This window comes from Callorhinus ursinus, unplaced genomic scaffold (genome assembly GCF_003265705.2).
Source record: "Callorhinus ursinus isolate GAN/ISIS: 27379988/994484 unplaced genomic scaffold, GSC_fseal_2.0 scaffold34, whole genome shotgun sequence".
NCBI lineage: Eukaryota > Metazoa > Chordata > Mammalia > Carnivora > Otariidae > Callorhinus > Callorhinus ursinus.
The window spans coordinates 9,796,456-9,824,029 of record NW_027397096.1 but is presented as its reverse complement, the minus strand read 5'-3'; the positions used below and the strand labels follow the sequence as shown (position 1 = coordinate 9,824,029).

The 27,574-nt window shown below is 44.9% G+C and overlaps 1 protein-coding gene across 3 annotated transcripts; it reads left to right on the top strand.

The window, feature by feature from the left end:
- The first annotated feature begins 1,041 nt into the window (after window positions 1–1,041).
- Window positions 1,042–27,041, top strand: DUSP14 (dual specificity phosphatase 14). 3 transcript variants are annotated; one of them, XM_073879470.1, is made up of 3 exons: window positions 1,042–1,064; window positions 24,160–24,248; window positions 25,713–27,041. In XM_073879470.1, the coding sequence occupies exon 3, from the start codon at window positions 25,805–25,807 to the stop codon at window positions 26,399–26,401; it is 597 nt and encodes a 198-aa protein (XP_073735571.1). In that variant the 5' UTR covers window positions 1,042–1,064; window positions 24,160–24,248; window positions 25,713–25,804; the 3' UTR covers window positions 26,402–27,041. The 3 variants fall into 3 exon arrangements, with proteins under 3 accessions (XP_073735571.1, XP_025707229.1, XP_073735570.1); XM_025851444.2 differs by lacking the exon at window positions 1,042–1,064 and adding an exon at window positions 2,159–2,295; XM_073879469.1 differs by lacking the exon at window positions 1,042–1,064 and adding an exon at window positions 21,041–22,249.
- The last annotated feature ends 533 nt before the right edge of the window (window positions 27,042–27,574 follow it).

The window sequence follows — 27,574 nt, the reverse complement described above, 5'->3', positions numbered from 1 at the left end:
GGGGGCTAGTGGCTACTGTGTGGGACAGTGCAGATACAGAACATTTCTATCACACCAAATTCAACACTGGACAGTCTGATCTAGAAGATAACACCTTCAAATTGCATTTTTGTAGAGGCACAGGTCAGCCTGCACTTAAAGGTGTAAAGCACCTCCCTGCCCACGGACATATATATAGTCACTGAATGGTCTTACTGACTTTAGCACTTCTTCCTACTTTTCCTTAATCTCTAGATCTTTGCACATACATCACACTCAGCACAAACTGTTTTAGCCCTCCTCCCTCCTTTTCACTGATGAGGATATGATTCTTTAGGGTAGATTTAGTTCCTATAATCCGTGAAAATGCCCGGCTAACTAGAGCTGTCCTGGAAACCTGCCTTGTGTAAGAAACAAACAAGCTTGAATCTGAAGAGGGATGTATCTATTTGTGTTGCTGAGTCATTGAATTGACTGAAGGAAGGTCTGCGGGGGGGCGGGGGGGGGGAGAAGCGAAGCTGCATACAATCGTTTCTATTAGAGATTTTGCTATTTTGGTGTTCGCATGTCAAAATAAGTCATTAGATGAATTGGTGGTGGAGCAATTTAGTGCCGGAAAAATGCCTTTCCCAGGCAAGATTTGAACTAGTGTTTTTTCTTGAATCAGATTGTTTTGTTCTCCTGCCGAGATTAATTTTGCCGAATTTTAAAGCTTCAACTCTCTAATGAAGGCAAAAATAAACAAATCTCTCCAACCCAGGCCTTTTTAACTCCCCTAAGATTATCACTAAAATGCCTTCATGTTATATTTTTGTCTGGGAAACAGAACTTTTAGGCATTACTGCACCCACGGGATGACTCTGAATCCAGTCAGAGATCAGGAAGAGCATGAAAAAGCCTCGAAGCTTTTGGTTGAAGATGCCGGGGAGATGTAAACCCAAAGCGCGTGTTTTTGTTTTTTTTTGTTGTTGTTGTTTTGTTTTGTTTTTAACCTCCCTCCCCAACCCCTCCCCCCAAACCTAGGACTACTCGTTTGTTCAGCAGTTCTGACGCCAACGATTTACAACGGTGAGGAGCTGCGGCTGGTGAGTAAAGGGGCTGGGCGTGGTCAGGACTCGGGTGTCTGACTCACTGCAGAGCCTTGAGGAAGTCCTTTATACCTCCCCTCACCTGCCAGGGCAGGTTGTGCTGAAAAAGTCCATTCGCATCTACTCATGTTATAGATGGGCAAACCTAAATTTAAAAAGACCCTCACAGGGCGCCTGGGTGGCTCAGTTGGTTAAGCGAATGCCTTCAGCTCAGGTCATGATCCTGGAGTGTCCGGATCGAGTCCCGCATCGGGCTCCTTGCTAAGCAGTGAGTCTGCTTCTCCCTCTGACCCTCCCCTCTCATGCTCTATCTCATTCTCTCTCTCAAATAAATAAATAAAATCTTTTAAAAAAATAAATAAAAGACCCTCACAGTGACACAGCAAATAAGCCCTCCACGAATCCATGTGTTCAGCCTGGGCTTCGGACACCCTACAGCTCTACCTGGGAGGCAGTTTGTGGATCTGGGGTTTTGAGAGTCCGATGGCACCTGCGGTGTAGGATGGTGGGTTGCCGGTCTCAGGGCCAGCAGGAGATGACCTATCTGTAGCTACTTTTGAGTCTCGGACAAAATAGCCTCCCAGAGTTACGAGAAACTGCCTGTACCTGCCCAAGTAAAATCCATCCAATAGTTGCCATGAGATGTATTTTCCCTTCACTCTTCGGTCCCAATTCCTGGGCTCTCTCGTGCTGGATACAAGGTGGGGGTGGGGTGAGAGGCGGTGATTAGTCACTTACTGCAGTCTTCACACCTTTTATATTTGTGTTGTTTCCTTGCCTTTAACCCTCTCGCATCCAGAAAGTACCCCAGTACACCACCCCTGCTCCCCCGCCCGAACCCCGAAGTGGCGACCAGAGGGGTCGTATGTTGTGAAACACAGGAGACTCCAGGGAACGCCCGACCCGAGGGGCATCCAGGACAGCGGGGCGCGCGCCCCGCAGCTCCGCTCGGCGGCGGACGGCGCAATGCGCACGCGCGCCGCCCGCCGCTCCCCGCGTCCCCCGCCGGCTTCCCCCCGCCCCTCAGCGAGCCTCTAGCGCGGAGGCCCCTCCCCCGCCCCGAGCGGCCCGCCCCCCTCGGGAGAGGGCGGCGGGGCGCAGGGAGCGTGCGCGCGGCCCGCCCCGGGCGCGGGCGGAGGGGAGAAGGAGGGGCGCGCGCGGCGGGTAGCCCGCAGAAGCCTGGAGCCGCGCAGGAGGACGGAGTGCCAGCAGCCGCGGGGCCGAGCCGGTAGGGGGCCGCGGGCCCGGGCAAGGACTGGGGGGCGGGCGGGACTTGGCTCCGACGCGACCCCGGCAGGGGCTGGCGGGACCCGGCGGCCGGGGCCCCGCGCGACCCTCGTTTCTGGAAACTTTGTGCCGGCACCCACACCTGCTCTTGGGCGGTTCTCGCATCCTCTGGGCGGCCGGGAGGAGCGAGGCCCGGGGCCCTCCGCAGCGCCCCTTCCTCGCCGCCCGACACCCCGCCTCGCCGGCTCTGGGCGCGCGCCCCCCGGCTGCGCTCGGGTGCGGCCGACGCCCCGGCCCCGCGTCCCGGCCCTCGGGCTCCTTAGCCGGCATCCTGTGGGCTCCTCTCCCCTCCTCCTCCTTCCTGACCCTCGGCACTCCGGCCGCGCCATGGTCTCTCCAGCTCCTCACCCGCCGTCAGCGTCCACCCGCTCCGAGCCTCTGGAGCTGTCGGTGGCCCTTTGCTTCTTCCATAGGTTTCTGGTGCATTGATAGAAGCAACTTGACTTTCAGCAATGCCAAGTATTCAACTTGAGTGTTTCTCTTTGGTGGTAGATTGGGGTGCACAGTGCTAACGTGTCTTTTTATTTCTCCTAAGTACCCTCTCTTCAAAGCGAAGTTGAGTTGTTTGTGTGTGAGAGGAGTCGCCTGCTGGAGCTGCCTTCGTGGATTGTATAACTATATTTTATTTAGGTGGTTGTTGCCATTGGTACCAGCCAGTGTTATGGTAACTGGGCATCCCAGAGGCGAGGGAAGGAGGAGTGACTTACAATTGCAGTTCTACTGTGTAGGGATTTAAAGCAAAAAAACAAAACAAAAAGAACAACACAACTACCTTGTACTTTTCATCCAGCAGGACCTCAAGGCATTTGGCATGTGTTAACGAGCCGTTCATTGTAGTTTTATTAGGAGGGGTAGGTAGAGAGCATTGCCATCCCGTTTTACAGATGTAAAAACAGAGGCAAAGAAGCAAGTCCTGATTCTTTACTAATCTTAAAGGAATATGGACGAAGATATTTAACCCTGAGTTTCCTGGAATTCCTAGTCCATTAGGCTACACGTAAGGAAAATGGAATGTTGGAGCATCTTCCCTGAGATTGTACAGAGCAGTTAAAAGTCAGAGAGGCTGGGCCCCGGTGTCAGCGTGGTTGAGGCTCTGCTGTGTCACAGAGTTAAGTGATACTGGACAAGTCACAGCTGCTCCCTACATGTTTCCTGTTGTTTAAGATGAGGGGAACAAAGGTGCTGTCTTCTTTGAAAAGTTGCGTGAGTGTGTCTGGAGGCTCCACTCCCTTGAGCTGCATTTGGGGATTGTTAGTTGTGGTGGACTCATAAAGGCTCCCATTCTTGGGCTCTTTTTAAGAAATGCAGAGAATGAGGCACCCCGGAATGAATAACTGCCTCTTCTTCACCAGGGACACCTGAGAATTCCTGTCAGGGACCAGCTGAGGCAGGGACCCTGACCTGGGGTGGGGGGGGGGAGGGTTGTCGGGTGGAGGTAGGAAGGCGCCCTGCACAGGCGGCTTTGACACATGGGCCCTATTCCTGCCTCCAGCTCTGACTCATCTTCTGACGCTTGGGGGAGGAGAAGGTAGTTGCTTGATATTTTTGGCTTTCCCCCATAAAACAGGAGACGGTTTCCTTCATTCCAAGTCATTTTAACGTCAGTGTCAAACGTGTCTATGCTGAGTTCTCATCTGAAATCTGTCATATTGGTTGAATGCAGGTATGATTTCTGTAATATTCCCTAATAGAATGGCATAAATGTGTATTCATATAAAAAAATACTGCTCAGGTGTGCAAACCCAGGCAGTTCTTTAAAACTATAGCATGAAAACCTTAATATTTTTAAATGATGGTCTACAGGGAGGAATGTGTGTTTCGTAAATTCCTTTGCATTTGGGATTTTAAGGCAAGGTGGATTGAAAATGCTTTTTCTCACTGTCACCAGAAATTCATTAATAATTCTCTTTGTAAAACTAAGAACTTTACAGATAAGGTTAAAGCCTTCTTTTTTAGCATCTTTCCCAAAAGTAACTGCTGTGTATATCTTTATCGATTTGTGTGTAACCTCTTAGACTTTTCTAAGTATTTTTATAAGTGTCTGCACAAAGTGATTTTTTAATTGAAATGAATTATTATAAAATTAACCAGTCCTGTTCATAGAGTTTTGGTTTCTGTCTACAAGAGGTAGCATGTGTTTTAAGTACAGCTGGTTGTAAAGGTTCATTACTTCTGTGGCATGGTAGTGTTTCTCAGGACGATGGGCAAGTGATCCCCTCTTAAACAGCCTCAGAGCACTTAAACCGTTAAGATCCTAGGTGTTACTCTTAGATGAAAATGAAAACTTTTCCATTAAAAACAATATCTAGGACTACTAGTGTATTCACCCTAAAGGGAAGCATAAAAGGGAGCGGAAGGCAGGGAGAGTAGCTAAAGCAACAGCCCCTGGGTATAAACTTACAGGTGAACATTTAAGGTAGTAGTTTTAGTTATTTATGAAAGCTTCACTGGGAAACAAAGGGAAGTGTTAATGCGGGCACAGTTCAGATCAGTAGTTTCAGGAGACACATGAGTTCAAACAGAATTCACATCAAGAGTTTATATATTAGAGGGCGCCTGGGTGGCTCAGTTGGTTAAGCAACTGCCTTCGGCTCAGGTCATGATCCTGGAGTCCCGGGATCGAGTCCCGCATCGGGCTCCCCGCTCGGTGGGGAGTCTGCTTCTCCCTCTGACCCTCTTCCCTCTCGTGCTCTCTATCTCTCATTCTCTCTCTCTCTCTCTCAAATAAATAAATAAAATAAAATCTTTAAAAAAAAATAAAATATTAAAAAAAAAAAACAAGAGTTTATATATTAGAGGGCGCCTGGGTGGCTCAGTTGGTTAAGCGTCTGCCTTCGGCTCAGGTCATGATCCCAGGGTGCTGGGATCGAGTCCCGCATCGGGCTCCCTGTTCCTTGGGAGCCTGCTTCTCCCTCTGCTTCTCTTTCTCTCTCTCTCTCTGTCTGTCATGAATAAATAAATAAAATCTTTAAAAAAAAAAAAGAGTTTATATATTAGAGGACTTTTACCATGCTGAAGGTCCAGTGCTGAATATTGGGGTAGAAGGCAAATAAGGTCCCTGAAAACTGATGAAACTGATAGGCTAATAGCGACATTTAGAGAGGAAGTGTTCTTTCCCCACATTGGCCAGAATTGTAATGGTTCTGAATTCCTGGACATCAACATTTTGTTTACTTAACCTTTTTATTGTGAATTATAACACAGAAAAGCATACGAAACAAATGGGTAAATTAATGATTTTTTTTAAGAACACCCAGCTGTAACCATCTCGAAGGTCAAGAAGCACCTTCCTCCCGTACTTTGCCAATGACAACCTCTCCCCTCACCCCAGAAGTAACCTAGCCTCATTTTTGTGGAAATCACTTCCTTTCTTGTTGCTAGTTTCTCTCCCCTAAATATTAATATCTAAACAAGTTTCATTTTGTCTGTTTTCATCTTTATGCAAATGGAATCAAAGTAGGTATTCTTTTAAATACTTTTTTTGTGGGGTCAACATCATACGTGGGTATATATATGTGTGTATATAGGAATATACATACAGACACAGTTTTTTAAAATTCTTGCAGCATGGTATTTTTTTAAAGATTCATTCATGTTATCTGTGACTAATTAGGTCATTTTTTTTTTTTAAAGATTTTATTTATTAGAGAGAGACAGCGAGAGACGGAACACAAGCAGGGGGAGTGGGAGAGGGAGAAGCAGGCTTCCCATTGGGCAGGGAGCCCGATGTGGGACTCGATCCCAGGACCCTGGGATCCTGACCTGAGCCGAAGGCAGACGCTTAATGACTGAGCCACCCAGGTGCCCCTAATTAGTTCATTTTTGTATGAACATAGCACAAGTTGCCCATCATCTGTTGGCGGACAGCTGGGTAGTTTCTGGTCCAGGGCCTTCAGGTGTGTTTATCTGCAGCTTTACTAGGTGATGCCTCATTTCCTAAGTGGTTGGTACCAATTTACATTCCTCCAGTGGTGTCAGCCTTGAATTTATAATCCACTGTATTTGTTGTTGAACCTCAGTATGTTTGGATATCCACAGTGTGAATGAATGAATGTCACCTAGGTGGTCTGATCCCTGGTCCTTTGTGTACCATTGTATTTATGTATACTTAATTGTATGGGTTGGACCAACATACCACCCAAAGGCCAGAGATGGTTTTTCCACTCTATTTGGTTGACAAATACCCAAGAAAATCCTTCCCTTTTTTTTTTTTAAACAGATGTGTAGTTATAGGAAAATTTAAATATGCAAAGTGAAGAAAAAAAGTATCTAGTTACCTAGAAGTCTTACTTTTTTAAGGGATTTTTTTTTTTGAAAAGAAGATTTTTTTTAAAGTTTATTTATTTTTCAGTAATCTTTACACCCAGCATTGCGCATGAACTCACAACCCTTGCATTAAGAGCTGCATGCTCTTCCGACTGAGCCAGCCAGGTGCCCCTCTCTAAAAGTCTTTTAAGGGTTTTGGGTGAATCCTACCTCTGGGGCCACTCGATGCTGCCTTGACTTGGTGACTTGCGTTGTGCTGGTGAATGCCTGCCGTGTGCCCAGCCCTGAATGTGCAGGCCGTTGGTGCTGGCTTTATAGGGTGTGATGTGTGCAGGAACCCAGGCCAGTGCTCATTAAAGTACTCTGGGAGGACCCTCCGGGAATGCTTGTGCGCGTGTGCAGATCCTTGAAGAGGCACTGAGCACAGACCAGGGCTCCTCTTTCCTTGGCGTTTCCAGAGGAACCACAGCTTCTTTGCTATGGGAATAAAGTACTCTCTCGGAATCTTTAAAATGTACTTTTTTCCAAATCTTCCTTAGTATAACGTAGTAGAGATAGTTAAAACTGGTTTTGAAACAATTTCTGCTTTTGAGGAGACAGTTGCCAGGTTAACTTTAATTGCTTGTGTTTGGTGTTGCTAGCTGGATTTAAAGCTAGGTGTGTGTGGAGTGTGTGTCCAGGAGAGACAGAGGTGGGGGCAGGGGAGAGAGGGAAGGGAAGGGGGTAGGGATAGGGAGAGATGGGAAGGTTATGTCAGGACAGGTATTTGTTGAGTATCTACAGTGCCTAGTATTATTTGCTAACAGTTTGCTTCCATCCTGAGAATGTTCTACAGTTCTGTAGGTTTAGAAAATACCTTCAGGGCTATCCTTTTTCTTAGTTGGAGGGGTAAAGGAAGAATAGTCCAAAGAACGTGAGATTTGTAGTTCTTTTTTTATTTTTTCTGTAAGGCATCTTAGAAAATGGCTATATGCTCTATTTTCCGGCTTTCATAAATCACGAGAACTTTTTCACTTAAAGTTTTTTTTTCAGATTCTCTAAAATGGTCATAATTTTAAAAACTATGTAAATTAAAAGTTTTTTTAAAAAGATTTTATTTATTCATTTGAGACACAGAGATACAGAGACAGAGAGAGAGCGAGCATGAGCAGGGAGAGAGGCAGAGGGAGAGGGAGAAGCAGGCTCCCCGCTGAGCCAGGAGCCCGACGTGGGGCTCGATCCCAGGACCCTGGGATCATGACCTGAGCCGAAGGCAGACGCTTAACCATCTCAGCCACCCAGGCGCCCGTAAATTAAAAGTTTTAAAGGACAAAAAGGAGTGTGCAAGCCTCTGAATCTGAGTGATGGGGGGAAGAGTCCTAATTGTGTTCGTTGGTACCCCTTTTGGCGGGCAGTACTTGATGGAAGAGCTCCGGATTCCACCTGTTGCAGGGAAGGGGGTGGAGGGTGGGTGCCGAGGCCGTGGCCCTACCACAACATCACCTACACCCACGGCCCTCCCAGCTCCCCTTGCCACTTGCCATTCTTGCTCTTAGCACTGACCCAGTTTTAACTACCTGTACTAGGGCACCGACAGTTTGGCCAGCTTCCTCCCCCTCCCCCACTGTGCCTTCTCAAAGTCTCAGGCCAAGGGGCCCTTTTGAAATTCACATGCAACTGCTGGTCTTCTGCCTTTGTCCCAGAATAGTTTCAGCATCACAGGCCTATGCATAGCAGCAGATCTTCTTGACTCCTTAGGTCTTTGAGTTTGTGGGTAACACAGGAGAAGACTCTTCAGGTAGGGCATGTTGCTTCTGTTGAACTAGTAAACATTTCTGTGGCAGATAGAGCGAGCATGGGAAACTCCAGCCTTCCTCGACTGGAAGAGAGAGACTATGAGGTAAGCTTGCTTGAAGTTTTGAGGAAGTACTGGTAAAATAAAATCCAGGAGAGTACTGTCAGCATTGCAAGTTACATACAAATTTGAAATCAAAATTTATAATTAAGAATTTCACTAACTTAGCCCTTGTGCCGCTCTGGTGTCCTTGCCAGGTTCTCTTTTACCAGATCAGCTGTGAGTCTGGCTCCCATGTGGACAGCAGGCGTAGGCCAGAGCCTGGAGGGGGGGGTTTGTATTGACAGCCATTTGTTGTAGTTAATTTTCTTCTATTCCAAATAATTTTTATTTTTAGAAATTTCAGTCATATACTGGGGCACCGCCTGGGTGGTTTAGTCAGTTAAGTGTCCAGCTCTTGATTTCGGCTCAGGTCATGATCTCAGGGTCGTGAGATTGCGCCTGCATCGGGCTCTGTGCTGGGCGTGGATCCTGCTTGAGATTCTCTCTCCCCGCAGCCTTCCTCATGCTCGCTCGCTCCCTCCCTCCCTCTCAAAAATACTAATAAATGAGTAAATTGCAGCCATATAGAAAATTACAAAGAACAAATTTATATCATTACCACCCCAAATTGGTCATACTTTCTTTTCTTTTATCAAAAAAAGGGTGAGGATTATAAAGTTGAATCTTCCTTGGGCCCCTTTCTTTCCTTCCCTATGAATTTGAGAGGTTTCATTCCAGCCCACTTGATTTATTTAAATATCTGTTCATTTAAAATAGTGCATTTCTGATGAATGTCAGATGGACACAAATCTTCAATAGCCCTTAATTTGCACTGTCACCTATGTCGTGTTTAGGGGACAGAACTCTTTCAGGGTTAGAGGTTGTACATCATTTCACATGATTTCTTGCTAAAAACTGGAGAAGTATTCAGTGTTTTACAGAGTTTCAACTACCTGGTTTAAACTTTCAGATACAGATGATCCAAAATGTAAATGAAGTGAAACTTGTTTTCATACTGGATTACATCTTTTTGTTTGTTCATTTGTTTTTGTGGGGCTTGAACTCACAACCCTGAGATCAAGACCTGAGCTGAGATCAGGAGTCATATGCTTAACTGACTGAGCCACCCGGGCGCCCCAGTACTGGATTATGTCTTAAGTCCAAGTATCTACTGTATTATTTTGTTTAAAAATAATTTTTAAAAATGTATATGGAGTTTCTTATTCCATTTATCCTCCTACAAATTACAGTAAATATTTATCTTTTCCACAATAGCTTAATCATCATTTTTTTTTTTTTTTTTTTTTTAGATTTTATTTACTTGACAGAGAGCCACGAGAGAGGGAACACAAGCAGAGGCAGGGGGAGTGGGAGAGGGAAAAGCAGGCCTCCCGCCCAGCAGGGAGCCCGATGCGGGGCTCCATCCCAGGACCCTGGGATCGTGACCTGAGCGGAAGGCAGATGCTTAACGACTGAGCCACCCAGGCTCCCATCTTATTTTTTTAAGTAGGCTCCACGCCCAGCACAGGACTTGAACTCATGACCCTGAGATCAAGACCTGAGCTGAAATCAGGAGTCCAGACACTTAACCACCTGAGCCACCCAGGTGCCCCCTAATATTATCTTAAATTCCTTTTGCAGAGATACTTGCTAGAAATAAAAATTCTCAGGCCTTTACCCCCAGAGATCCTGATTACTAGGTCTGAGGTGGGGCCTGCCAGTAGCTGATGTGATTGTCATGCAGCAGTCCTTAGGTCCACACTTTGAAAATATTCCTTTGCCATAGGATGATGGCTTCAGAACATAATTTCAACCACGCCTTTTCTGTAAAGGCCAGGTAGTAAATATTTTAGGCTCTTGGGCCATGTGGTTTCTCCAGCAACTACTTAACTCACCTTAACAGCAAGAAAGCTGCTATAGTTAATCTGTAACAAATGAATGCAGCTGTGTTACAATAGAACTTCATTCATGAACACTGTTTTTATATGCCATGAAGTGTACTGTTCTTGTGATTTAATTTTTAGCCATTCTGAGCTCATGAGCTGTACAAAAACGTGGTGGGCTAGACATGGTCTGCCTGCTGTGGTTTGCCCACCCCTGATTTGAAGCAGAGTAGAGTGAGGTTCGCCGGCCACCACATTCTCCCATAGCATGTGAATAACAGTAATACAATCTATATAAATTATGCTAATAATATAATATAAACAATTGTCATAAATAAAGAATTATGTATATTGTCCTATTAGACTATTTTTTCAGGAGACAATTAAAGACAAGGGAATAAAAAATAAAGACCAGGGAATAACTTCAGGATCCTTTGCCTTTGCACTTATATTTAGCTAAAAACTTGATTCCTCCCTTTGCTACAGGGGCGCCCAGACACACCCAGTTGCCCTCAGAGCGAGTTAGGGCTGGTGTCCCAGCCGGGAAAGGGCACGGAGCTTCATCGGGTTCCCTCTTCCTAGTAAATTCAAGAGACTTACCTGGCTGGTTATCTTACTCTCCTAAGGAACTCTAGTGGGTAACTAGATGCCTTTGATTTATAAAGAAAAATGGGAAATTAATTTATCAATACTTTATAAATGAAGTTAATTTGCTAGGAAATCACCAAAAATGTGGAATTGGGTCATGGGTATGATAAAGAAATCCTTGTATGGAGAAAGTTGAGGCTCACTGCTTGGGTTTTAAGGGTGTTGGTACATCCACTAAGACATTAGAGTAAAATGGTCGAAGTTTGTCAGCTATTCACTGTTGAGCTCTTTTAGTCCTATGAACTTTAATTTATAAATCCTTTTTTGTCTTCCTTAAAGTAATAATGAACTTTTAAGGACTGAGATCTTATTAATAAAAAAAAAATCTGCATTTTCTGAGATTTCATAGTCTTGCTTCTCAGAGGGTGGTAATGACTGGCAATTTTGAGGCACATTTTTATCTATTTTGGGTTTAATTGCTGTGTTTTTTTAAAGTACTCTGCATCTAGATGTTATGACCTATATAAATCAAAGTTCACTGCTTAACCAAGAGTCTATGATTCATATTTAATTTTTGCCACTTACTCCTTGAAGATTTTCAAGTATTTATATAGGCCCTGGCACAAATTGGTTTCTAGTTATCACCAAACAGATTTAAATGTGATTGTGGAAGATTTTGCACACATTTTCTTGGTTTAGGTTTATCAGATTTTTCACATCCTAAGACCATCTCGTACCACATAGCAGTTTAGGATTTTTTAGATTCATATCTACATTATTGATAAAGCACAATGAGACTGACCTTATGTGCCTTAATTTCTTTCCTTTGCAGTTTTTGTTTTCTTCCCCAGTGAAATGGGGACATTTTGGTAGTCTTCCGATCAGTTGACCTGTCGTGGTCAGATTGTATGACTAATCAACAAATGGACAACTCCTGGAAAAGGGGTTCTGGTCCCAGTGGGGTTACTACTTTTCTATGTAAAGTCTGGGAAAGCCTCTTAACCTCCATTTACCCCTGATTTCTCATCTGGGAACCATGACAACAGAACAACACTAATCCACGTGAGGCTGAGCATGTCATGGAGCTTCAACAAAACAGGCACTTTTTTTTTTTTTTTTTTCCTCCAGCAAGTCCAGTGAGACAGACTGAGGCTGATTGAGAGCGATGTTTCTTGTACTTTACTGTGTATATAGATCACCTGGGGTCTGTTCACTGTGGAATCCCATTCCATAGGTCTGGGATGGGGCCTGAGATTATGCATTTCTGTCAAGCTCCAGGTTAACGCTGCTGGGTCTTGGATCACACTTGGAGTAGTGAGGGGTTATAGAAAAGGCTTGGGGGCATCTGTGTGGCTCAGTCGGTTAAGCGACCACCTTCAGCTCAGGTCATAATCTCAGGGTCCTGGGATCGAGTCCCGCATCGGGGTCCCTGCTCAGCGGGGAGTATGCTTCTCCCTCTGCCCCTCGCCCTGTTCTCATGCTCTCTCTCTCTCTCTCTCTCAAATAAATCTTTAAAAAAAAAGGGGGGGGCTTGTGTTCTCTATTTGGAATCTGAAAGTAAGAAGGCTCTTGAATGTCAAGAATGGTAGTCTTATTTTTTAAAATTTTTTATAAAGATTTTATTTATCTGAGAGAGAGTGGGGGAGAGTACACAGAGCGGGGGGGGGGGGCATGGCAGAGGGAGAGGGAGAAACAGACTTCCCACCAAGCAGGAGCCCGACACGGGGCTTGATCCCAGGACCCTGAGATCATGACCTGAGCTGAAGGCAGACACTTAACCAACTGAGCCACCCAGGAGCCTATAAATGGCAGTATGTTTTAAATGGACTGGAGAAGTACAATAGTATCCTCTATGAGACACCTCCCCAAGAAACAGACAACTCTGTTTTTTAGCCCCATTGACTGTTTTACTTTACTTTGATCCTGTGTCTTCTCTGAATTGCTAAGGTACCCACTGTTTGCACCACTCATTTGAGTCACTTAATGGTAGTCGATCTCCTATTATTCAACTGTTTTATAACGTATCTTGTGTCATCTCTTTAGGATGATAAAATCCTAGCATAGGGTGATGGTTTATGTTACACCTTCATATCCTTGTTTCAGCTTTTGCTGCCTAGCACACCATTCCAAACTCAGTGGTGTAAAAACCATTTTTATTTTGCTCACAGATTCCTGTAGGTCAGGAATTTGGACTTCATGTAGTGGGGACAACTTGTCTTTGCTCCACAATGTCTGGGGCCAGTGGTGGGATAGTCAAAGACTGTAGGTGACTCAATGTCTGGGAGCTAGAATCATCGATTTGTCTTTACTCATACTTCGTAGTTGATCCTGGCTCTCAGCTGACACCACCTGGGCTGCTCTCTGAGACACCTGCGTATGACCTCACCACATGGTAACTCTCTTGAGCTTCCTCACGGCATAGCAGCTGGGTTCTGAGAGCAAGTCCCAAGACAACAAGGTAGAAGTGTGTGATGTGTTTATAATCTAGCCTTGGAAGTATTATTTCTGCTCTACTCTTTTGGTTGAGTTGACCATATTGTAAGAAGGTCAAGTGGGATGGGAGATATTGTGGTCATTTGTGGCAAAGACCTTTTCCCTGTACCCCCACATGACTTAGAATAGTGTGAGTGGGGTGCTCACTCCGAGAGTACCCTCCAACCTGCCTTAGCCTTTTACTCTGCTAATAGAGCCTCTCGTTCTGTCCTCCAGTACACATTATGTGTCACACTGGGGGGATATATGTGGCCAAACCAGAACGGGGACTCTGTCCTTAGTTTTATGTGTATTATTTATGTTTATTCTCATCCCGGGACATCCATCTTCATATCAGTTCATGTATGTGGTGGGGAAAAGCAAAAACAACCCCTCTTCCATAAGTAAGATGCTGAGGTGTTTTAGCCAAATTACTAAAGCTTTCCAGATGGGCGAGAACAATTTGTAGCTTTTATTTCATTTAAATACAAATATAACTCAACATTTGAGTTTTGTTTGTTTTTTTGAGATTTTATTTGTCAGAGAGAGCATGAGCAGGGGGAGCGGCAGGCAGAGGGAGAAGCAGGCTCCCCGCTGAGCAGGGAGCCCAATGCGGGGCTCGATCCCAGGACCCTGGGGTCATGACCTGAGCTGAAGGCAGACTCCCAACCAACTGAGCCACCCAGGCGCCCCATGAGTTTTATTTTTAAGAGTATTTTAATTTTTTCCCCAACAGAACACATTTCTGATTTAATAATGAAAATTAACGAGAAAAGTAGCATTTATTTACTTATGGCAATGTAGGCTAACATGCTTCTATTTTAAAAAGGGTGACTTTAGGGGCGCCTGGGTGGCTCAGTTGTTAAGCGTCTGCCTTCAGCTCAGGTCATAATCCCAGGGTCCTGGGATCGAGCCCCGCATCGGGCTTCCTGCTCGGCAGGAGGCCTGCTTCTTCCTCCTCTCCCATTCCCCCTGCTTGTGTTCCCTGTCTCACTGTGTCTCTCTCTGTCAAATGAATAAATAAAATCTTAAAAAAAAAAAGGTGACTTTAGCTAGTTCTTTTAAAAAAAAAAAAAAACCTTAATGTGATTACATAGGCTTTTCAGATATAAAAAAATAACAGTGTCAGCCTCTAGTATATACTGTGTCCTTCTGAAATTCCTAAAGCAGCTAAAAGTAATTTAGTCAGATCATTTTAGATGGTCATCTCTAGCATCCTTCTGGCCATTTTCTGCTTATTCAATGTGAGAAGAGAGAAAGCAGTAGATAGATTTTTAGTTTCCAACAGCTAATTTTAGTGGTTATTTGCTATGATTAAAAAAAAAAAAGCAGGGCACCTGGGTGGCTCAGTTGGTTAAGCGACTGCCTTCAGCTCAGGTCATGATCCTGGAGTCCCGGGATCGAGTCCCGCATCGGGCTCCCTGCTCAGCGGGGAGTCTGCTTCTCCCTCTGACCCTCTTCCCTCTCGTGTTCTCTATCTCTCATTCTCTCTCTCTCAAATAAATAAAATCTTAAAAAAAAAAAAAGAAAGAAAGCAAACTAGCCTCCATGGCATTGGGATGGATGCTCCGAGTACATCGTGAGCCCAGGTAGCGATTCCAAGGCTGCGCCAGGTACGGACACCAGTGGTAACGCAAGGCTGGCACCCCCATCCCAGGACTGCCCAGCGCACGGAGCAGTCTGGTGTCACTAGCTTATGCCTCAAGAGTACAGGCCACCTGGACAGACACTAGCTGTGCGTTTTTGCTGAGCACTTTAGTGCTTTGATGTTTATTATTCAGACAGACTGGCAAGATGTTTCTTAGAACTTGGGAAAAAAAAAAAGAAGTACCTCTCTAGGGTTGGTTTAGGATAGCTCCTCCCTTCTGTCTTGCACCCACCCCACCCCCATTCTCCTGGCTCGGAAAGCATTTTTCCCTCCAAGAGGTAAATGCAGCTGCCAGAGCAACTTGGAAGGACTGCGTTGACCACCATGGACAGCGACATGAACTTCTCTGGTCACCTCAGAGACAGGTGTACTGCAGTGGGGTGCTCACTCAGAGAGTACCCTCCAACCTGCCTCAGCCTTTTACTCCGCTAATAGAGCTCCTCGTTCTGTCCTCCAGTACATGCTGACCAAGATGATTTTGACGAGCCTGTGATGTAATATACATGAATTCTTTCCTTCTTCATGGTCAGAATCTCCTGGTCTTGGCCCTGGAGCACACTAGGGCTTCCTGTTGTGCCCTCCGTGGAACCATCCCTTGCTGAGGCCCCTCTGCTCCCAAGGGGGGCCGTCTGTGTCCTGAATGGTACAGCAGTCTGTGGCAGTATTTCCCTATTCTGGGCGACCGGAGAAACTGGAGTAGCTCAGCCCATCTGGGCTTTTCTGTAAGCAGCGTTTAACCCCATTGTTCTCGGCAGATCCAAGACCCCTATCCCACACTGAAGGTGCTGGCTGCTGGTGTCGCAGTGCTGTAAGGCCGGTAGTGAGGTCACAGTCACGCAGAAGGGCAGCGTGTGGGCTTGAGCTAGGAGCCCAGACACCTTGGGCCTTCTGGTTCTGGCACGTCTCATCTCTAAGTGGGAATCAGCTCCCCCTCTCTGAGCCTTCTATTTTCTGGTCTGTAAAGGGGCCAGGAGTGTTTGTCAGAGGAGCATCAGTAATAGCCATCCCCTCTGCATGCGCTCCGGCAGACATTGTTTTTCTAAGCCTCGGACCCAGCTTTGGCAATCTGGTGCAGGTTTGCTGGCATGAGACTGACTGGCAGCAGCAGGGAGGGAGCATCATGTCTGTCTCACTTGGATTCTGCCCTGAGGACTCACAATCTGTTTTCTCTGCAGTACCAAGTACCTTCTCACTGCCCAACACAGGAGTTAGCAAAGTTAAGCTTCCGGGCCACCCATTATTTACCGTTGATGAAGACCCTTCTGCTGTAAAGACCAGTGAGTCTAGGACCTTTGTCTCAGGAGAGCAAGTGGCTTCCCGAACAGAATGATGACTTGGGAGACCACAAGACTGAGTTACTAGTAATTAGACAGTGACTAAATAGCCTGGTTGGAAGTTTGATTAGCATCTGCCAGTTTTTCCTCAGTCAGGAGGGAGTTAGCACCAGCAGTCTGAGAGCCTGATTTTGTGTTTATTACTACAGTGACTTTGCTTTTTAAATCACTGGGATTGTGCCGGGGAAGGATGTGGAAGTGGTGCGAGACTGTACTTTGCAGCAGGACAGGATGTTCTCCTATATAAATTCTGCCCATTTCCATCTAACACACACACCTGCACACATTTCCTTAGGTGACTACTTCCTGTTCCTCTTCATGATGCGATTTCACCTAAATACTGCGTGTCTGCCGGTATCCAATTGCGGGCCCCCAGAGAAGGCTGGAACCTTGGGGGAGGCAGCACCCTTCAGACAAGGGCAGACTCTGGAACTTACCAGGACCAGCACTCTGAGTGTCTCGGTCTTGAAGTGGGGAACCAGTGGCTCACCCCGGCGTTGACCTCTGCAGTGGTTCTCAAAGTGTGTCCTCTGACTGGCAGCATCACCTTGGGGATGCCAGTTCCCCACCCCCCCCACCCCCGTCTTGCGGCTACTGAATCAGAAACTCCTGGGGTATGGTTCAGAAATCTGTTTTAGCAAGACTCTGATGCAGGCTAAAGTTTGAGAATCACTGTATTATGAAGCTATAACTGTTTCATTTATCTTTTTATTGAGGTGTAATTGATATATGTTTCAGGTATACAGCATAATTTGATATTTACATTAGCACAAAATGATCATCACAGTAAGTCTAGTAACATCCATCACTATATAGTTACAAATTTTTTTTTGTAATGAGAACTTTTTTTTTTTGTCACAAGGGGTGTTTTATTTTCATTAAACGTACAAATAATTTGCTGTAATATCCCAGGGCAAACTGGAGAATTTGGCAGTCCGACTGGGGGGGCGGTCCCCTCAGAGACCCGCAGGCTGGCGGCGTCGGCACGGAGTGCCCGGGTTCACAGTGCAGCTTGTCGCTCGTGTCCATCTTGCAGGCAGCTCTTCTTCCTCCACATCACAACTGGGGTGTCTCGAAGATGATGGGGGTGCGTCATGAGAACTTTTAATAAGATTTACTCTCAGCAATTTTCAAATATGCAATACAGTAATATTAACTTGTATAATACATCCCCATGATTTATTTTATAACTGGAAGTTTGTATCTTTTGACCTTCTCCGCCCATTTAGTGCCCCCTCCCCCACCTCTGGCAACTACCAGTCAGTTCTGTGTGTCTGTGAGCTCGTTTTCATTTTCTTTTTAGATTCCACATATAACTGATAGAATAATTGTCTTTTTCTGACTTATTTCACTTAGCAAAATGCCCTCAAGATCTATTCATGTTACCTCAAATGTAAGATCTTCTTTATGGCTGAATAACATTCCATTGTGTTTATATACCACATTTTCTTGATCTCTTCCATCTATCAGTGGACCCTTAGGTGGTTTCCGTGTCTTGGCAGTGAACATGGGGGTGCATATATTTTTTCAAGTTAGTGCTTTTGTTTTCTTCAAATAAGTACCCAGACGTGGACTGCTGGATCATATGGTAGGTTTTTTTGTTTTGTTTTGCTTGTTTTTAAGTAATCTCTACCCTGATTGTGGGGCTTGAACTCATGACCCCGAAATCAAAAGTCGCATGCGGCACTGACTGAGCCAGCCACGCGCCCCTGGTCATTCTATTTTTAATTTCTTGAGGAACCTCCATATTCTTTTCAACGGCGGCTGCACCAGTTTCCATTGCCGCCAACAGTGCACAAGTTCCTTTTTGTCCACATTCTTGCCACCACTTGTTACTTCCTGTCTTTTTGGAACAGCCATTGTAACAGGTGTAAGGTAGTATCTCACTGGGGTGTAACACACTGATTTACAGATGTTGAACCATTCTTGCATCCCTGGAACAAATCCCACTTGACTGTGATGTATGATTCTTTCAATGTATTGTTGAATTCAGTTTGCTAGTGTTTTGTTGAGGATTTTGCATTATGTGCATCAGGGATATTGGCCTGTAATTTTCTTGTGGTGTCTGGTTTTAGTATCAACATAATCCTGACCTTGTAAAATGAGTTTGGAAGTGTCCCCTCCTTTTCTATGTTCTGTAAGAGTTTGAGAATGGTGGTATTAATTCTTCTTTAAATGTTTGGTAGAATTCACCAGTGAAGCTGAGTGGTCCTGGACTTCCATTTGTTGGAAGGTTTTTGATTTCTGATTCAGTCTCCTTACTAGTTGTAGATCTGTTCATAGTTTCTATTTCTTCATCATTCATTCTTGGCAGGTTGTATCTTTCTAGGAATTTGTCCATTTCTTTTAGGTTGTCAAATTTGTTGGTTTAATTGTTTATAGTAGTCTCTTATCCTTGGTATTTCTTTGTAGTATTGGTCATAACTTCCCTTCTTGCATTTCTGATTTTATTGAGTCTTTTTATTTTCTTGGTAAGCCTAGCTGAAGGTTGTCAATTTTATCTTTTCAAAGAAACAGCTTAGTTTCATTGATCTTTTCTAGTGTCTTTTTAGTCTCTATTTCATTTATTTTTACTTTGACCTTTGGTATCTCCTTCTAACTTTGGACTTTTTCTTTTTCTAGTTCCTTGAGGTATAAAGTTAAATCTTTGGAGAGCTTTTTTGATTCTTGATGTAGGCATTTATCACTGTAAACTTCTCAGAACTGCTTTTGCTGCATCTCTTAAATTTTGGTATGCTACATTTCCATTTGTCTCAAGGTAGTTTCTGACTTCTGTGAACCATTGGTTGTTCAGTAGCATGTTGTTTAATCTCCACATATTTGTTAATTTTCCAGTTTTCTTCCTGTAATTGATTTCTGGTTTCATACCACTATGGTTGGAAAAGATGGTAGGTATCACTTGAGTCTTCTTAAATTTATTAAGACTTGTTTTTGTAGCCTTATAATCTATCCTGGAGAATGTTCCATGTACTCTTGAGAATATGTATTCTTTTTTTTTTTTTTTTTAAGGATTTTATTTGAGAGCAAGGGAATGAGAGATAGCAAGAGAGGGGAGAGGGTCAGAGGGAGAGGCAGACTCCCTGCTGAGCAGGGAGCCCGATGTGGAACTCGATCCCGGGACTCCAGGACCATGACCTGAGCCGAAGGCAGTCGCTTAACCAACTGAGCCACCCAGGCACCCAAGAATATGTATTCTCTTCTAGATGAAATGTTTTGTATATGTTAAGTCCATCTGGTCTAAGGTGTTAAGACCGGTGTTTCCTTATTGATTTTCTGACTTGGATGATTTATCCATTAACGAAAGTGGGTTGTTAAAGTCCCCTGTTATTGTATTGCCATCTATTTCTTCCTTTAAGGTCTGTTAATATTCCTTTATATATTTAGGTGCTCCTATGTTGGGTGCATAATTTAAAAAATTTTTTTAAGTAATCTCTACACCAAGGTGGGTTTCAAGCTCATAATCCTGAGATCAAGAGTCACACACCCCACTGACTGAGCCAGTCAGGCGCCCCTGCTTGGCACATGATTATTTACAAATGTTATATCCTTTTGTTGAATTGATCCCTTTATCATTATGTCATGCCTTTCTTGTCTCTTATTAGTCTTTGTTTTAAAAAGTCTTTTTTGTCTGATGTAAATATAGTTAGTTACTCCAGCTTTCTTTTGGTTTCCATTTACATGTAATGTCTTTTTCTATCCCTTCACTTTCAGTTTGCATGTATCCTTACATCTGAAGGGAGTCTTTTGTAGGCAACATATAGACGGGTCTTTTTTCATACTGCCATTTTGTTCAGTGTTTTCTGGCTGTCTTGTAATTCCTGTTACTTTCTTCTCTTGCTCCCTTTGTGATTTGATGATTTTGTGGTATGCTTAGATTCCTTTATCTTCTCTGTACCTACCGTAGGCTTTTGCTTTGTGGTTACCATGAGGCTTACATATAACAACTTATAAGAGTCTATTTTAAGTTGATAACTTTGAATACATTCTAAAGCTCTACAGTTTTACACACACCCCCGATTTTATATTTTTGATGTCACATTTTATTTTTTTAAGATTTTATTTATCTGAGAGCGAGCGAGCAAGCACGAGCAGTGGGGTGGGGGGAGGGCAGAAGCAGAGGGAGAAGCAGGCTCTCCGCTGAGCAGAGAGCCCGATGCAGGGCTCAGTCCCAAGACCCTGGAATCATGACCTGAACCAAAGGCAGACGCTTAACCGACTGAGCCATCCAGGCGCCCCATTAAATTACTTTTTAAAGATTTATTTTTGAGAGTGCGCACGTGTGAGTTGGGGGAGGGGGGGGGAAGCTGACTGCCCACTGAGTGTGGAGCCTGACTCAGGGCTCTGTTCCACAGCCCTGAGATCAGAACCTGAGGTGAAACCAAGAGTCAGACACTTAACCAGCTAAACCACCCAGGTGCCCCTTTGATGTCCCATTTTACATCTTTTTATCTTGTATATCCCTTTACTAGTTATTGCGGTTATAGTTATTTTTACTACTTCTTTTAACCTTCATAGTAGCTTTTTTTTTTTTTTTAAGATGTTATGTGTCAGAGGGCACACACACACAAGCAGGGGGAGGGGCAGAGACCGAGGGAGAGCAGGCACCCCACTGAGCAGGGAGCTCCATTTGGGACTCGATCCCAGGACCCTGGGATCATGACCCGAGCGGAAGGCAGCCGCTTAACCAACTGGGCCACCCAGGTGTCCCCATAGTAGCTTTGTAAGTGACGAATCTACCACCTTTATGTTATTCTAAATTTTACTATATCTACCTTCACCAGTGAGATTTATACTTTCATGTGTTTTCCTGTTACGAATTAGCACCCTTTCTTTTCAGCCTAAAGAAGTCCCTTTAACATTTCTTGTAAGGCCAGTTTAGTGGTAATGAACTCCTATAGTTCAAAACTCTTTCTCTCCTTCACTCTTGTATGACAGCTTTGCTGGGTAGAGTATTCTTGGAAGTGTTTTCTTTCACTGCCTTGAATCGGTTGTGCCACCTCTCTGCTGGCCTGCAAAGTTGCTGCTGAAAAATCTGATCGTGTTGTGGGGGGGGGGTCCCTTGTATGTAACAAGTTCTTTTGCTGCTTTTAAGATTCTTTGTCTTTTAACATTTTAACAGCTTAATTATAATGTGTCTTAGTGTGTGTCCCTTTAGGTTCATCTTATTTGGAATTCTCTGAGCTTCCTCGATGTGGATGTCTGTTTCCTTCGCCAGCCAGGTTAGGGAAGCTTTCTTAGCCATTATTTTTCCACATAAGTTTTGTGCTCCTTTTTCTTCTCCTTCTGGGACCTCTGTAATGTGAATGTTGGTCCACTTGATGTTGTCCCATAAATACCTTAAGCTGTCTTCACTTTCTTTCTTTTGCTGCTTGATTGTATCAGGTAGTTCTCCCATTGAAACCCTCTAGTTTATTTTTCAGTTCAGTTAGTGTGTTCTTCAGCTCCATGATTTCTCTTTGGTACTTTCTTACATTTCTGTCTGTTGAAGCTCTATGTTCACTCTTCTCCCAAGTTCAGTGAGCATCTTTCTGACCATTATTTTGAACTCTTTTCTCAGGTAAATCACTTATCTCCATTAAGGACTTTTTCTGAGATTTTATCTTGTTCTTTCATTTGGAACATATTTTTCTGTTTCTTCATTTTCCTCAACTCTGTGTTGGTTTCTATGCATTAGATAAAACAGCCACCTCTCCCAGGCTTGAAAGGAGTGGCCTTGTATAGGCGATGAAACTTATTCAGTACGGCCTTCGTTTTGCTTTTCTCTCAGACCTTTGTGATTGTCCCAGCAGCCTATTTATTTTTAGTGGCTCCCAGTCGTTGCTTGTGTGACAAGACCTGTCAGTGTTCTAAAGGGGAGGATGTCACTCAGCAGCTTTTAACATATGCAGGTAAGCATAGTCCTGTGGAACTGTGTCGGTCTCCTTGGCCAGCAGAACCCGGTGATCTAGAGGTGTCCCCTGGACAGCAGTAAAAAATCAGGACACCAGGGCGCCTGGGTGGCTCAGTCGTTAAGCGTCTGCCTTCGGCTCAGGTCATGGTCCCAGGGTCCTGGGATCGAGTCCCACATCGGGCTCCCTGCTCCGCGGGAAGCCTGCTTCTCCCTCTCCCACTCCCCCTGCTTGTGTTCCTGCTCTTGCTATGTCTCTCTCTGTCAAATAAATAAATAAAATCTTTAAAAAAAAAAAAAATCAGGACACCAGACAGGCGTACAAGTTCCTTTCCAGGAGCTACTGGACACTTGGAGTGGGGCAGACGGAAAGCACAAAGATGGCGCCCCCTGGCTTTGGTCCCTGGAGTGAGCCCAGGTGGGCCCCCAGGCGTGTGCCAAGGCAGACGCCTGCCCTTGAGGCTAAAGCTCCAGGACAAGCAATAGCCTTTTTCACAGAAAAAGTTTGTGTTTTTTTCCCCAAGTTGGCTGGCTGTGCAGTGCCCCGGGGGTGGTAGCCAGTGAGAATGGTCTCTTCGTTTGTGAGTCTCATGGGGCCCGGGAAGGGAAGCCCCACTGAGCACCAAGCTGGCAGGCAGTGGGTGGCCCCTGGGTGACAGCCACCAAAACCAGGGCACAGACACATGGAGAAGCTCCTTTCTGGGAAATACTGGCATTCTGGAGAGGACTGCAGTGGATGCTTAACATCCATATGTGTTTAACTTAGAAGCCTGACCCGCAGGCCCCAAGCTAGAACTATTTTTAAAGCTTTTAAAAAACGTTAAATATGAACATGTCCTATGATCCAGCCCTTCCACTCCTGGGTATTTAACCAGGAGAAAGGAAGGCATATGTCCACACAGATACCTACACATGAATGTTTTACGTCATGTTATACATCAGCTTTACTTGTAATAGCCTCAAACTACAAACAACCCAATTTCCATCAGTAAGTGATTAAACCATGATGTGTCTGTGCCATGCAATAGTACTCAGCAACAAAAAGGATGAACTGTTGATATATGCAGCAACATAGGGGAATGTCAAAATAATTATGCTGAGTGAAAGGCCAAATGAATAAAATCCCTACAGGAGAATTCCATTATATAAAGTGTAGGAAATGTACACATAGTGACTGAACATCGTTGCTTGGCAGGGGCTAGCGGGTGAGGGAAGGGATGAGTTAAAGGAGCATGAGGAACCCTGGAGGGGGCGATGGAGAGGTTTATCACGTTGAGTCATGGTGTGTTGAGTGCACGCACAGAATTCAAAACTCATCAGGTTGTACACCTGGTCAGGCGGTGTGTCAGTCACACCTCAACAGGGCTGTGAAAGTACTTGTGATGGTTACCTGGGAAAAGCGGAGGGACAGGGAGGGGAGGAACACACTGTAACAACGCTTATAGGTGCTCATCATGTCGTAAGTGAACGAACAGCTAAGAGGTCCAGTGTGGAGGAGAAGGTGCAGGCTCCGAGTGCCGTCTGGCCCCAGCAGCCACCGCTTGGCCGGTTGGTGCTCGTGCACGGGTCCCTGCGTCTGGCCAGGCCGCTGAGTGGACCGAGGGCGCAGGGAAGACGCTCTAGCTTGGTCTGCATCTTTCCCAGGCCCTGTGAGCAGTGCCTTATTACATTTCCTTTCACAAATTTGTCTTTGTTACGGCCAAACCTGTACGTACCAGTTGTTACACCAGGAGTTACATGTCCTTACCAAAAAGCTGAGACTCAGATTGCTATTTCTTACTGGTACGTTCTTTAGTTAGCTTTCCACTTGCTGGTTTTATCCCAGTCAAACCCAGTTTAGTAATAAAACCCAGGAGGAATTCTTTTGAACTTCCTGATTGGCCACATTGTTGCCTCCTTGTCTTTCTGCAGATCTGATTTGTATCCACTGTGATCAGCACTCTCAATTAGGACTTTCCAGATCCTGACCCAGGACTGCGGAGTAACCAGATTCCTCACAAGTGAGTTGGCACCGGCACCACCTTTGTGGCACTGAGGATGTTCTTGTCCAACTGCAATCATTTCAGGGGCCCCTACAGTACCCTGGGTGGGGAGGAGCACGTTTCCCCCAGGCCCAGACTGTATAGTAGTGTGAGGAAGTGATCTAAAATCTCAGGAAACCAGTGTTTTCTATTTCTTTTGTTACTGGTATCCTATATAGACATTATATAATATTAAAGTCTTTTAAACACTGTACTGAGAGAAGGTAGATCTCAAATATTAAACTAAAATTTAATTCCAACAAGCATCTGAAGCCCGTGGGATTCGTCTTGGAGTTGAGAGTTGGCTGAGGAAGGTGATGTTCTCATTTAACCACACCCAGGGTCAGGTCAACTAAAACGCTCATGAACTTAATGTATTTTTTTAAGATTTTATTTGAGAGAGAGAGGGTGTGCACGAGTGGAGGGGAGGGGCAGGGGACCCTGGGATCATGACCTGAGTTGAAGGCAGATGCTTAACCGACTGAGCCACCCAGGTGCCCCTAGACTAATGTATTTATTAAAAAATTAAGTAATCTCTGCACGCAACGTGGGGCTCAAACTCACGACCCTGAGGTCAAGAGTCACATGCTCTACTGACTGAGCCAGCCAGGTACCCAGTAGACTAATGTAAGATCATGGCCTTCAAAGTGCCTGGGATTATTGCCATGGAAATGCCACAGCATGTTACTATTTAGTGATTAATTTATGAATGATGTATTTTAGAGTGTGAGAGTATGGGGAGGGGGGTGCATAGAGGGGGAACCTTAAGCAGGCTCCACACCCAGCCTGAAGCAGGGCTCAGTCTTGTGATCCTGAGATCACAGAGTCAGATGCTCAACTGACTGAGCTACCTCGGTGTGCCTTAGCTAAGGTGACCATATGTCTTGGCTTTTCTGTAACTCATTCTGAATTCATTATCCTTTCAGTTTATAAAAGCAGTTCCTTGAATATATTACCTAATGTGGTATCATTTTTATACCTTTGATATCTTTGTAAGATCTGTCTAGAATTAGGTTTAGGAAAATGTAGTCCTCAGAGCTACGGAAATAGACGAGGTATATGAAGGCACAGGGCTCTTGGAGCAATCAGAATTTCTAATTTCTTCCGAATTACCATGGAGCACCACTCCCCCTTCAATAAGAGCAAGGCCCTGCAAGATTGTTTTTCAGGAATCAGTTGGGCGTGTTTGAGTTTAGAATTGTTTCTAAAATAGGATGACTATTTCCATTTACACCCCCCTTTTTTAAAATAGAATCACCAGAGAGCTGAGTTTTAACATTGACTACTTTTCCTGTTAATCAATAGAAAATGATTTATCTACATCCTTGAAAAAATGAACCATTTCTAATCCTTTCACCTTCCTAGTCTACAAAACTAGAGAAGGCCGTGATGCATCCAGAATCGGGAGCATGGAAAGTACTGACAGATACCTGTGTTTTTCAGGAAGGAGACAGTGATTTCGGATTCCTTGGTGGAGGAAAACCAAACCCTCTGGTCTTGCTTCCAACGATGCAAGTGTGATCGCTGGCATCTTCATGAGCTCCAGAGGTCACAGCACACTTCCACGGACTCTCATGGCCCCTCGGATGATTTCTGAGGGCGATGTAGGAGGCATCGCTCAGATCACCTCCTCTCTCTTCCTGGGCAGAGGCAGTGTGGCCTCCAACCGGCACCTCCTGCAGGCTCGTGGCATCACCTGCATCGTTAATGCTACCATCGAGATCCCCAATTTCAACTGGCCCCAGTTTGAATACGTTAAAGTGCCTCTGGCTGACATGCCTCACGCCCCCATTGGACTGTACTTTGACACGGTAGCCGACAAGATCCACAGCGTGAGCAGGAAGCACGGGGCCACGCTGGTGCACTGTGCCGCGGGGGTGAGCCGCTCGGCCACTCTCTGCATCGCTTACCTGATGAAATGCCACAGCGTGTGCCTGCTGGAGGCCTACAACTGGGTGAAGGCCCGCAGGCCCGTCATCAGGCCCAACGTAGGGTTCTGGAGGCAGCTGATAGACTACGAGCGCCAGCTCTTTGGGAAGTCAACAGTTAAAATGGTACAGACGCCATATGGCATAGTTCCAGACGTTTATGAGAAAGAGTCCCGACACCTGATGCCTTACTGGGGGATATAAAGCCACCAAAGCCTGCATCAGCAGCCCCTTGAGCAGGACCAGCATCTGCTACACACCGTCTGCTCCCCTCTTCACCTTTCTTTTCACATGGTTGACTTCTGGTTCTCCCTGAAGTGTTTTTTACACTGGGTGTTCAAGTTTATTTTAAAAGCTAGGGAGGGAGGGGAAGAACATGAGGGGAATGCATACATTGCTAGTAACATTTTTAAAACTAACAAACATTTTGGAATAGTGTTTATGAAAATCTTTAACTGGCTTTTAATCATTTTTAACAATTTGAACAGTTTAATAAACTGGTTCTGCTATATTCTGAATCCCATGCCTTTAGGCATCATGGCAGGTGCGGGAGGAGCTCAGTGCAAAAATCACTTTGGGTCCTGATTAACCCTTTAGCGACCAGCTTTGCCCAAGGCTGCCGACCAAACCAATGCTTAAGGAAGATTGATACCAGCTTCAGTCTCTACTGGATTAGCCCTACTTTTTCCTTTCCTATTTAGTGACTCTGTAAGTTAAAAACATAAACCTTTATTATCTAGTTGTTAAGTAATTATAATGAAATCTGCTGCAAACACCCTCTTGGAATCATTGTGCCCCAGGACTATATTAGCATTATTTTTAATAAATATACCTGCATAACGTATTAGAATTTTTACTAAGAATGTCAGGGTGTGTATGTGTATGCGTGTGTTGATCCCGGAAGAGAGATGCTCTCCCCTAACTCCATTAGAATACGGTTCCTGTGACAACTGTGAATGCTACTTAAAACAGACACCCCAGCTGGACTATGTCAGCGTGCCGCATCTTGCAGGTGGGCAGATTCTAATGCCATTCACAATGCTAGAACAGTGGAAAACGGCATAGAGCGTGCACTCTGAGGAAAGGCCCTGTTTTCAGCTGTCTCTCCGTAAGTGGGGAGGCCTCCATCAAAGACACTGTTTAACAAAAGCTATGTCTTTGCCGCATTAACAAACACAAAAATGCCCTATAGGCCAAACCTCCAGTGATAAGCAAGTAACAATGGCTTCCTTTGTTGAAACTTGAAAATGTCACCCAGTTCACTGCTCCTAAAAAACATGACGACATAACTCCTCAGGGACTTGGTAGAAGTTTACTTGGTTCTCCCCTATTCCACACCCCTTACAAACTACTGGGACTCCTCCAGCTGCCCTTGCT